Genomic DNA, 13577 nt, shown 5'->3' with positions numbered 1-13577 from the left:
TAATGTGCAAAATGAGCAATTCATTTAAAAGAACTACCCACTAGTAAAATCATATATCCACTATTACCCAGCCTGTCAGTTAACTAATATAATACAAAAAATACAGAGAATATAAGTATTTCTATTAAGGTTCAGTGGTGTAAACAAACAACAAATGTACAGAAGAAATGTTCAATTACCTCTGCAGACTCTTCAGTTTTAAAACACAAGGCAAAGAACATAAATCATTTAGCCCTGGTGCATTATAGGCATTCAATTTTATTTGCCATAATAATTTGCACAGTTCTAGCTTAAGGGTGAGGGAGGGCTAGGATCTTATTCAATCTGATCAATCACCCTAAACTTGAAACCATGCTGAGGGAGGTCCAATTTTAACTTCCTGATACTGTAATTGTGTTCATAGACCCTGTCCTTGAATCTACGATCAGTCTTACCAATGTAGAAACAAGGGCAGATGTTACAGGTTGCTAAATAGACCACTCCCTTGGTGTCACAATTACATCTTTTATTTATCAAGTATTTTCGCCCTCTAATGGAGAAGGTATTACCCACTTAAATAAATCTACAGTGGGAGCAACTCTCGCATTTATACATGCCTGGGGCTCTGGTAATTGGAATCTTACCCCTCTCCAACAATCTTTCAAGGTTCCGCCCTCTTCTATAGACCATTCTGGGTTTGGGTTCGGGGATAGAAGACAAATCTGTATCCGAACTAAGCAGAGTCCAATTTTTATATAAAATTTGTCATACTAACTTAGCATTGATACTGAATGATGTGATAAAAGTCACCTTGAGTGGGTTTGCTTTATATGACTGGCTCTGCTCAACTAAAGATGTCAAAGTGTTGGGAGCTACATGCCTAGTTGAAAGTATTGGACTAAACACTCCATTATTTCTCTTGTATTGGACCTCAAATATCATCTCTTCTAAAAGTTGGCTAGGGTACCCCCGTTTCAAAAACAATCCCCTCAAGGTTTGACATTCCACAAAAAAATTCATGGTCATCAGAAACCATGTGGGCCGCCCTTACCATCTGGCCCTTAACAACAGATTTCTTTTGTTGATAAGAGTGACTACTGGTATAATGAAGAAAGGAATTGGAGTAGGTCGATTTTCTGTGAATCTTAGCTTTGAACAATTGGTTCCCTCTGTCTTTATATAAATCTACATCCAAATACACTATGTTCTCTGTACTTGAACTGTATGTAAAGGACAAAAAATTCATAGAGGCATTTAAATAATCAATAAACTTGGGAATATCTTCGATAGTGCCATCAAACATAATGAACATATCGTCCAAATATCTTGCATAGTAGTAGATGTTGGCACTAAACCCATTGTTGTTAAAGATAAAGTATTGCTTCCAATGGAACATCACGAGGTTGGCAAAGTTAGCCCCACATGGAGAGCCCATAGCAACACCCGTCTTTTGTAAATAATATCTTCCTTCGAACATGAAATAATTGTTTGTCAAAATTAAATCCAAAAATTCCTGTACTAGCTCAATTTCTCTTACTGAACTGCCCTTATCCGTCATGAAATTGGAAACCCATTCAATTTCTGTATCCATGGGTATGACAGTATGGAAAACAATGTGATCTTTGTATTCAAGGCCATTGACATATATACACCACTGAACAGACTTAAATCACACACACACACACACACACACACACACACACACACACACACACACACACACACACACACACACACACACACACACACACACACACACACACTTTTCACATAAACCCCTGACACTGCAGGTTAAACTATACCTATGTCATACATCGATGAAACAGGAATCGACAAGTCAATCTTGATGTTACATTATCTATCAGATAAATGCAGTCATATGAATGTATGCATGTATAAATGTATGTGTGTGTATATAAAAATAGATCTAGATATAGCTATCTTTCTGTAAGACAGGAGGAGGGTACAATGTTAAATACTATGTAGAACATGTAAATTTGCAAAGGCAGTAAATGTAATTTGCACTGAGGACCTGGATCCTGAATCTGTGAGAAAAAAATCATACCAATGAGTCACTGCACTATGTAATATTCAGTGTAAATAATTCCTGAAAAGGTCCTTCTTAACATTACACATTCTTTTCTTCCATTTCTTTACATTTCCTTCTTGTTCTGCAGTATTTCTGAAGTACTTGTTATGTAGGCTGTCCTGACTGTCCCTAATATATTTTTACTCTATCTTTACATGTGAGCCAAAATATCTTTACTGTGTGAGTCTTTCTGAACTGCTATTGAATAAATTGTTATTCAGTGTAAAACAAGGATGGATATTTATTGGAAGGCAGACAAATACCTGGAAGCTTTGTTGCTTTGTTTCTGGCCATTTGAATGATGCTCAGAACATCATATGTGAAAGACCACTGGCATTCTATATCATGGAGAAGATCAAGAAGGTGAGTACTGCATACTCCACAATACCAACCTTTTCTCTGTGTTTGGTATATGTAGATGTGTGTATGTGTTTGTGTGTGTGTGTGTGTGTGTGTGTGTGTGTGTGTGTGTGTGTGTCTGTGTGTGTGTGTGTGTGTGTGTGTGTGTGTGTGTGTGTGTGTGTGTGTGTGTGCTTCTGTGTGTGTGTGTTTGTGTATAAATATAAATATGCACACACACACACACACACACACACACACACACACACACACATATATATATATATATATATATATATATATATATATATATATCAATAGGAGAGAGTTTAGGGATGTAGTTTTTTCTCTCCAGAAATTACATTTTTTGTGTGTGTGTTGCAGTGCAAGGAGTATCACTGTTTTAACTTTGAACCTTTCAAGGTTTAAGATATTTTAGGAGCAATCATCTGTGTGGTGAAAAAACAACATATGATTACTCACACTACTCAAAATATCTAACCGTTAATGTTCTTAAAAAAGAACTGAAGATACATTGGTCTAAGAAATGGACAGGGCTTTCCTTTGCCAGAAAATATGATGGCCAAGCTATTATCAAGATACATTTCCAAATAAATGATTATGTGGCTGCAATGAATATGTGAAAATTAGCAACTTCTTAGCCTACCACCTCACTGACTAACACCCACAGCCAGATACAGTACTAGGTGACCTAGGCAGCTGCTTTGGGCTTTGTGCTGGCTAGGGGGCCCAGTCAAGATACAAAAATGATCCTGGTCTGGCTTTAAAACTTAAAAGCAATAATCTATTACAAAAGTTAAACCATCTGTGTATGTGGGATAGAGATTTGGATGTCAAGACAGCCATGAAATTAGAATGATTAGATATTCCCACATATGTCTAGATAGCAGTACTACATAGGAAATTTGATTTGCTGACAGAAGAGTTAGAGTAGGATATACCTGCATGGGAGATGTCAGAACAGATGGACAGACAAGCATAAATATTTGCAGCATTTGGACTCATGAGATTTTTTTGTTGCAGAATATGTGCTTGTTATATCAAGTGAGTGTTTTCTTGGATATGTGTGTGTGTGTGTGTGTGTGTGTGTGTGTGTGTGTGTGTGTGTGTGTGTGTGTGTGTCTAAAGTGCCCCAATTAGGGTGCATTGTTTAGTTTTGGTGAGAGTCAAGCCCTAAAACTTGACTATGCGATGCAAGAAGCTCCACACCAACTGCCAGGCCTCCTTTTATTTTATTTTATTTTAAATCATTGAGGATTATAATCTATCAGCTTCAACCATAGAATTACATTGTTTTGTAGTTTGGGCTACAAGAGTTTGTCTATTCATATTGGTATATCGATTTGTATTTGTAGCACTGGTGGGCATCAAATGTTGTATTGGTTGGCAGTGGAGGGATTATCACTTGTTCACATATTGCTGAGTAGTTGTGTGAATACTGAATTCCTGTACTCTATAAGCAGTGGTCACTAAAGAAGGTGTTTGTACTCTCAAGCAGCCACAAAGTAGACATTAAGAGTTTCATATCACAATATGTTAATTTATTTACTTTGTGTTAGCTTAGTCAGTCAAGGAGAACAGTCAAGGATGTCAGCAGAGGATTATGACAAGTTGACAAGGAACCAGTTGGATGACCTGTGCCAAGCAAAGGACTGGGGCATGCCAGCATGACTAAAGGGGAAATGATTGCAGCCTTAAGCACAGCTGCATCATAGACCAGCAACAAGGAAGGCAAACAGACTGGCTCAGTGTGAGGATGACACATATTGGTGACCATCACATATTGGCAGCAGTGGTGGGCATCACATTTTAATTGGTAGATGTTGCACTTAGTTCAGATGGTTAAGACTATGAACTGTTAAAGAACTGCTTCTTATAGTTCATAGTTTGATTCCCTCGGTCTTCATTTTTCTTTTATGGGACTCTGACAAGTTACTTCACCAGACAGTCCTCCTGGGCTACTCCTGTAAAGGGACATTAGCATCCAGTGGGCTGTCCAGGATGTTAACAAATGCATTACACTTTCATCTTTGGAATTTCTCCACTCTTAACATAGACACTAACTAGTTTTTCACTATATGCTATTTGAGTATTAATCCCAGTGCTTCTCTTGTAGTGTAATAGGTCACCAAATGCATTTTTACTAAATGTGAGCTTCAAGGAAACAGAAAAACAGACGTTTACTTTTCATTTGAAGTCTGTGTTCATTGTGGGAGTGTTTTTCTGTTGTTACAAAATAGCTGTCAGTGTTTTTCTGTAAAATGTGAAATAAAATTTTTAAATAAAATCCAAATCTCTATGATAACTGTAAAAGTAAAGAAGAAAAAAGTATGCACATTGACAGGTTTGAACAGTGTTTATGATATGCATATTGACAGGTTTGAAAGTGTTTATGGTAACCGAGGAGAGGCAGCCAAGAAATGCAATATTGATATGGTTGTCAGGGGCCTGATTTATTACCTTCAGTTGAGCTTCATTTGTCCATGATCTGGATCTGTTGACTTTGGGGGTGTATGCAGCAGAAATGCAACATTATTAGCCATTCAATTACGTCAGACCTGTACATAGTGATGTCAGAGGAGATATATATTCTTGATGTTTGAGAAGGCATACAGAGGTCAAAACTGAAATGTAGACATTTTGCAAGCATGTAAGCACCCCCCCAAAACAAAAAATTGTGTGTTGTATGCAGCAATGTTTCTTATTTTTCTGTGACTTGTGAATTGTTGAACAAAATATGCTGCAGTATTTATATTGTATTTAATTGCTTAGCTTTATTCATTGCACTAAAGAATAAATTAAATTTGACTGTGTAATACAGTCTAAACTTGTTGCGTTTTACTAGTCTGAATGTGTTACATTTTAATAATATATTTTGCTGTATCTTCTTTACAGCCTCTAGCAAATGCAAAGGCCTTTCACATTTTCAGGTCATACAGCCTGCATTATATGGACTGATGATCAAAACTATCTGATCTTCAGCATTCATTGTGTAGACATTGTTAGCATATTATTGTGATACTATCTTCTTTACAAGACTGGACTGTACATGATTTCAGCATTTAGTTATAAGTTATTAGTCTGGAAGCTAGCATAGGGGCCTAAAGCTCTGCCTTGTTAATGAGCTTCTCCTTGTTGTAAGGGTGCAGGGTTTGAATCTTTCCCCCCTTCCTTTACTTTCTATGTGATATTGAGCAAGTCACTTAACCAGACAGTGTTTTGGGGCAATTGAGAATTTGGGCTAAGCTCTTTAATGGTCTTCATGACTGCATGCCTAGTACTTATGAACCTAGTAGGGTTTTTGCCAGCCATTCCCTATTCTTCAAGGGTAGCAGGTAGGAGAATGTCCACATCACTAGGTGAATTGATGACAGCACCCAGCTTGCAGTCACCTACAAATTTGGTCAGCCATAACCCACTGGTTTTGGCCTGTATGTCAGAAAAGTATATCCCAAATAACAGAGGCCCCAAGCCCGAACCCTGGCATACGCCACTCAATATGGGTCTACTGCTTGAGGTGGCATCCCCTACTTTGACTATGTGGGTTCTATCAGTGAGCCAGTTAGCTGCCTATCTGGTAATATATGGAATGATGCCTAGTTGAGAGAGTTTATCTATTATGCCCGAATGGGGAATAGTGTCAAAGGCTTTGGGCAAGTCAAGGTAGATGGTGTGCACTGCCTTCCCCTCATTCATGGCTTTGGTGACTGTTTCAAAAAAGTTGACCAAATTTAACAGACAAGACCTCCCCTTGATGAAGCCAAACTGTGGGATCAAGTGTTTGGAGGTTGACAATGTTCTTGTTAATGAGGTCCATGATAATCCATTCCATGGCCTTTTACATCAGGCTAGTTAGGCTGATGGGTCTATAATTTCCCAGATCGGTGGATGCTCCACCTTTGTGTAAAGGGATGACAGTGGCTGTCCTCCACTCAACTGGGACAAAGCCAGTATTCAGGCTTTGTTTGAATATGTTGCCTAATGGTGCTGCAAGTTCCTGCCTGAGTTCATGTAGGGTGCAGCCTGGGATGTTATCGGGTCCCATGGAGGCTGTATGTTTTGCCTTTGAGAGAGCAGTGATGACCTGATCCCTAGATATAAGGGGAGGGGGGCAGGTACTGGGAATGTCTTGATTTACTGATGTGGGGGACAGAGGGGTGAAATTTTCACTGAATATATCAGCCACCAAGTTTGATATATCTACAGCATTTGTATATACATTGTCTTTCACCACCAGTTCTGAACAGATCTGGGTGCTACCTTTGAGATTATGACATATGTGAAGAAGGCCTTATGATTGTCTCTAGACGATGTGGCCAATTTGGACTCGAAGTTTGCTTTGGAGGATTTCACTTGTGCTCTTATTTGCTTGTTTAGGCTAAGGAGAGATTGCTTCCAGTTGGCACCTGCTCCTTCTTGGTCCTGGACAAAAATTTTATTTCTATTGTTATAGAGTTTATTTATTGCAGATGTCCACCAGACAGGTTTACTCTTCCTTGCAGAGGATGATTTAGTCCTGTAAGCTATTCCTGATTCCATGCATCTACATAAATGTTTTTATAGTAATTTGGTATAGTTTTGGGTACTGGTGCCAGTTCCTAGAGAGGGGAGGGGGCTGTGAAGCTGTTAATACCATCCCTCAGGAGGCTGTAATCAGCTTTGGAGAAGTTTTTTTGTTTGACCCTAGCTAGAGGAGGGTTGGGGGAGATGGTGACTTCGAACATGACCACTTTATGGTTGGATCTTCCAAGGGAGGATGATACTGCAGGGGTGCTGCAGAGGTTACTCGTGCTGGTTAATACCAAGTCCAAGATATTATCATCTCTTGTGGAGGTATCATCTAGCTGTTCCAAAGCATTTGCATTGACAAAATCGAGGAATCTCTGGGCATTTGTGTTCTGGCATGAGTAGTTCTTCCAGTCTATGTTTGGGTAGGTAAATTCAGCCAGGATCAAGGTAAGGGGTTGAATCTTGATAGATTCAAAGAGGTCTAGATAGGAAGTTTGGACATCTCGAGTCTGATTTGGGGGCCAGTAGCTAGCTATGATTTGTATAGGGTTCTTGTCAATGGTTAACTGCACCTGAAGTATCTCCTGTGTGTCATACTGTTTGACCTGTCTGGAGGTATGTATCTTTTTAATATATACTGAAACTCAACTTCCTTTGGCTTTACTACCCACAGTTTGGGGTCTGAATGTTTGATAGGATGAGTAACTAGGTTTGGCTGGGGTGCTCTCCACAGCTTTGAACCAGGTTTCTGTGACTGCACAGATGTCAGCATTTTCCAGGGTTAAGAATGCTTGCAATGAGTGCAGTTTCATGTTTAGACTCCTAGTATTTAACAGCATGCCCTTTAATTTAGGTTTTGTTAAAATGTTTATGTTGGTAGTTTTAATCTCATCTCTTTTTCTAAAAAAGCCACTATGGGGGAGGCAAGTGCCTTTGCCAGAAGCCTGAAGCCCAAGTAAGACAGATGTGGGCCATCTCTGCCAAAGCATAGTGGTCTGTTGATCATGTCTTTCCAGTCTGTCAGGTACTGGATTCCCCTGGAAAGACACCAGAAACTAAGCCAATTGTTAAAGTCAATAATTTTCTGTTTGTATTGAGGCATCATTCTGGGTGATGGTAGAATGCTGCTTAAGGCTAGGGACATACCTGCCTGGGACACCTATTCAGCAAGTTCAATCATGTCTCTCTTCATATAGTCCGGGGAGGTATGTCTCAAGTCATTCACCTCAACATGGACTATGACAGAGTCATAACAGTACCTATTGTTGAGAGACTTGAGTGCATGTGTGATATGGTGGATTCTGGCCTCTCACAGACAACTAACCGTGATGTTCTCCTTATCCAGCCTGGTGAGAGGCACATACTTGTGTCTCACAATGGAGTCTCCTATGACTAAAATGTCATGTTTATGGTTAATCCTTAGTGGTTATGAGACAGAGGTGTGTGAACTATAGATGGTATGTGGTATGGAGAGCTGTGAAGATTGCATGTGTTTTTGCCTTGGAGGTATTTGCCTCGGAGGTGTCCTTTGTTTGGGTATGTTTTTGTTGAGGACCTCCACATATGCATGTGTGTATTGTGTAGGTGTGGGTGGTGTTTGAGGTATAGTGATTGTGTTGACAACCTTCTCAGTGCCAGATATACTGGCTTGTGAGGGAGAAAGCATGGATTCTAGGTTCCTAATGTAATTGCATCTCTCACAAATTGTGTTCCTAGGTGGTAGTAGTAGATGGTTGTCTAATAAGGCAGTTGCTATACTGCCTCAGGATGCCCATATCAACCAGACTGGTAGGAGAAACTGTAGGAAATTGTCCATCCATATTTTTCAGAATCTGAGAAAGAGGGCCAGGGAGAGTTCAGGGGTAAGCCTAAAGCCCAAGTGCTTAAACCAAAACTAAGAGGCTAAGAATAACACTTTTTAAACAAGCTATAAAAAAGCAGTAACAAATGCAACAGAAAATATGTGACTGAACACTTTAGAGAACAAGCTGCAGCAAGTAGCAGAAAAAGCAAGATGAAGTAATGGAGCAAGAGGAGGAAACACAAATACAGTAAAAGAAGTCAAAGTTATTTTTTGTTGTTTGTTAGTAAAGTGGAAAGGGAGAGAGTATGAACAGAAGAAATTCAAGGTTAAGGAACAAAGGGGTTTCACCTTCCCAAATGTCTCTGTATTAGGTAGAATGAGCTAATAAGATGGGACTGGGTGGAGTGTCCCTTATCAAATTTACAGTAGGGGCAGGCAACAGCAAAAGCCACAAACTATAAGAACACAACAACAGTTTTGTGGGAGGGTGAGACAAAACAAAAAATTCAACCACAGATCAACAAATATATAAATGGAGACACAGATAAGTAAATAATTCATTCTAACAAATAAATAAAAACAGTGCAGTAAACTAGTGCAGAACTGTTAAACAAATAAATAAAAAATGCAGTACTGATAAGCAAATAAATACAGCCAGAGCAGTGCTGATAAGAAATAGTGGACAGTTAGATAATGTATAAAAAATATACTTATGTAGCTCTGTAATTCAGATTGTTTAAGAAGCACTCTCCATCAGGCACAAATGGAGCTCTAGCAAGATCATTTTTTGACACAAAAATCTGAGAAAGAGAATAATGAAGCTTTAATTGGAGGATGTATATGAATCAAAATGTCTGATGCTGCTAAGTTATAAAGTTTTGCAGGACCTGAGTACATTTCTGTAAAGCAAAGTGGAATACTTCACTGTGGCCATTTATATCACAATTAGGCACAATGTATACACAGTCAGTAAAGTGGCCATAATTGATGAGTACCGATTCTGATGGGTTAAAGTGACAGCAATTTGGGTGGCTTTTTATGTTTGAAATATTCTGAAATGGGTACTTTTGTCATAACTGTTATTCTGCTAGTGGCATAACAGGTAACACAATTACTTTTGGTGCAGAAAGCTGTGGGTTTTAGTTCCAAACCAAGCAAATGGATTGATGACAGTGCAGCGTAAGGAGGTTCTGTACTCTTGAGTGTGCAATTATTTGGATGAAATGTTAAACCAAGGTCACATCTGCATGAAATCATAGTAGCTGAGGTGGATGTAAAAGATCCCATTGCACATATCAAAAAAGAAGAGGAAATTCCCTAATGCATTAATCAAATTTCCCCTATTAGTTTAAATACCTCTGTTCACCCCTAAAGAGAGACTACGAGCCTAGAGGGACGGAAAAGTATAGGAAAAAAACGTTAAAGACTATTCATTTAAAATACATTCTGATAAATGTTGCTATTTTAAACAAGAAATATAATTTAAAACAATCAGAAAAGTGAATCAAAGAATTTTTGTATTTATGCATAGCATTAAAAATATGGACAGGGCCCTTGGTATACTTATTTTTCCACTGGCCACATGCATTTTCAATGAATGTGAGTTTCAAGGGAAGATAAGTTTAGTGTTGCTCATGTAAATCTGTTTTCAGTGGCCATTGGTATTTGTGCTATGAAATTTGATGTAAAACTTTTAGATTAAATCCAAAACTCTGTAATGATTGTAAAATAAAGTTAGTATGCACACTGTAGGTTTGAAAAGTGTTTATGGTAAGTGGGGAAACAGACAGAGAGATAAGTAATGGGGGTCCACTAAACTGCCTAGGGCCCCATTTGACCATTATTTTGTTTTGCTAACACCTTTACTTATGCTGGTAGGCATTGGAACTTTGTCATTTTGTTTGCCATTGGCTACATAAATGTATGATATTTATGAGAATGACTTCATACTGCTTTATAATAATGAGTGGGAAGCGCAAGTCTAAGAAAACACATGCATGTTAACATTCTAAAGGGAGGCATTACAGATTCCCACTTGTCCAAACATACCATACAGCAAGCAGACTATTATGAACATTGCCCTCACAAACTTGTAATGGCTAAGATCTGCCAACTTGCCAGTTTTTGAGGTAATAAGGTGTTAAAATTGACTTCATTGACTAGAGCTTTACTTGAGGAATATAAAGTGAATAAGCCTTTTATATAAACATTACAGGCCTAGGTAGGCTCTTGCTAGATCTCTTTTATCTGAATGTGAATGCCCTGTCATCAGTTAACATCTATGCTAAACTGCCTAATTACTAGGGGAAATTAGACTCTAAGACAACAGACTTTTAAGGCAATCTGTTACAGAGCTTCTAATGTTACCTTCTATTACATGGAAGTCCTCTGTCTGTGATGTGTTAGCAGTTTTCAGTTGCACTGATTTTGCTCCTGTTGTTGAAACCGACAATGTGTCTTCACTCATTACCCAGAGTACTACATAAAAAAAAAGAAAGAAATATATTTCATATCGGTGCCCAATTGTACTGAAACATCACTGTCAGTGCTTAAACCGTGCAATGTCATAAAATCATTCAATAAACAAATGAATGGCAGAACTATAAAACAGACTAACATACATTACATTTATCTAATTTATTGATTCTAAGTTGTACAAGTCAGCCATAATGGTATATGTCACCAAGGTGCTCAATATGCCTGTACCATGAAATGGGTACCACTTTCGGTATCAGAAATGCAGGCAAGCATTCCTAGCTCTGTAATACAAAGAATTTTATGAAACATTTTACCACTTAATGTTACAAAAAGACATGAAAACATCACTGCATTTTTGTACTGCCTGCAACCATGGATTATACTAGCAAAAATAAGACTCTTCAGTAGAATTCTGTTGTGATGACCCTGACCTTCACACCAACCCCCTCTGCAACTGTAATGATACCCACCTGCATCCTCACCCCGCTGTAGGCAGGTTACCCAATGCCTCTGATGCATACTTTTCACTGTCATTTTGGTCCACCTATGTGCATTGTGTATTTTACTGTAAATATGTGCTTACTCTGAGAACCTTATGTACATATATTGTACTTGTGCTATAAGATCCGTGATCACATATCTGTACTATGAGCTTGTATTGTATTTACCTGTTTTTGCCTTTTCTATGTTAGCTTCTACCACTTGTTATCTGACTACAATTACTGCATTTAACTGTCATACCTGTTAAAAATGTCAGCATCATACTAATTGTTATTCTTTAATAACTACGTGTTCACACTGTAACTTCTTGGAGCTTTTCTCCCCAGGACTCTGCTGAAAATCTACACTAGCTGACCAGTCAGATTATCCTGGTAAAACAAATGTTAAATAAATAAATAAATACATTTTGTTGTAAAATGTAATTATAGAAACACTACAGAAACAACTCTTCAGAGAAATGGGACAAAGTTGTTTCCCTTTGGTCATCATTTGGTTACATATGTTGCAAATACAATTGTTAGACTATTTAACAAAATGAAAAATTGATTCACTCTGAAAGGTGGTGCTGAATTTTTCAGTTAATGCACTTTTGTTTTGGAGGGGGGTTCTAGTTGTAGTTCATTTGCCTGTCTCTAAAGTCACTACTCTGAAGGAAAAGGCTAAGGTGACTTTGGCAGCTATCTGTACTTTACAACTTAAACATATGCATCAAGAAGCAGATTTAACATGTAGTGGCATGTGCAGTGGTACATACAGTTCAAGATGATGATTATTTGGTTAATAACTGCTTTTGCAGCATGATGGTAAACGCTGGAATTAAATAATGCAGCCTAAGGTACATTTCCTGGATCATTGAAAGAATACAGCTGTCAGGGGACATCTGCAGACTATAATGTATATTGCACTGCAAGATTCTCAATACATTTAACAGTATTAAAATAAGCTAGTGTAAGTGTGTGTGTGTGTGTGTGTGTGTGTGTGTGTGTGTGTGTGTGTGTGTGTGTGTGTGTGTATGTGTGTGCATGTGTGTACATGAAAATGCATATAAGAAAATTTAGGGTGATTTTGCCACCCCAAAAAAAAGCCTTCATGTAAAATTATGTAAATCTGATAATCACAACAGAAAGGAAAATCTTCAAAACATTTAATAAATAAATCAGCTGGAGATTTATTTACCTTGTATTAAAAAGGAACACAGAAGAATTCCAGAAGGCATACTTCCAGTTGTAACGATGATAAAGCACCACAAATTTCTTAGAGTACCAAATAACCAAGTTTTACATTCTTGTACTCAGATTATATACTCCTGTACAATTTAGTAACAATATACCATGTGACTGAACTCCCTAAATGAAATTGCTAGTTACATTTACCTTTGCCCACAGGGTAATCATATATTAAAGGCATTTGTAGAGCTAGTTATGTCAAGTTCTTGGATCTGGAAATATATTTTCCACAATAAGAAGTCATTTCCTTTCATCTGTGGGCAGGAATACATGTGGGTGTCATGCCTAATTTTGTTTTGAAATGTTGTATCCGCCCAAACAGTGGTATGCAGGACTGAACAAAGCCAGAAAAAATATATATACATATATTTACATGTAGTTACAAATAGCAATCATACCAACATTACATAAATAACTAGATATACTGCTAATGAAAGCATGAAATCAAAGGGAAGATTTTTTTCATATGACATTGTTTTACTGTGCCTAAGTGCAGTACTTAAAATCTGTTGCCATTAAAGAGTGTAGATCCACAAAATGGTCTTAACATGAATCTCAAAAATGGGAATATGGTTCACTCTAACAGGGATTTACACATGGTGAGGCCAGGTTCCTCAAGAATTAAGCTTAA

The 13577-nt window shown here is 37.9% G+C and overlaps 1 protein-coding gene across 1 annotated transcript in view; it reads right to left on the bottom strand.

The window, feature by feature from the left end:
* EPGN (epithelial mitogen) overlaps nucleotides 1–13038 on the bottom strand; it is a 332078-nt gene extending 319040 nt beyond the window's left edge. Inside the window, exons 1-2 of the mRNA XM_044061164.1 lie at nucleotides 12897–13038; nucleotides 11109–11219 (exon numbers count right to left, since the gene is read on the bottom strand). Coding sequence (XP_043917099.1) covers nucleotides 11109–11219; nucleotides 12897–12936 — 151 coding nt within the window. The 5' untranslated portion in view covers nucleotides 12937–13038. The remainder of the gene's footprint in view (nucleotides 1–11108; nucleotides 11220–12896) is intronic.
* Nucleotides 13039–13577: the final 539 nt, after the last annotated feature.

The sequence above is a fragment of the Protopterus annectens genome, chromosome 2.part0 (genome assembly GCF_019279795.1).
Source record: "Protopterus annectens isolate FY-2018-M chromosome 2.part0, PAN1.0, whole genome shotgun sequence".
Classification (NCBI taxonomy): domain Eukaryota; kingdom Metazoa; phylum Chordata; order Ceratodontiformes; family Protopteridae; genus Protopterus; species Protopterus annectens.
Note: the sequence above shows the minus strand (reverse complement) of the source record. Positions and strands in the feature narration are given on the sequence as shown.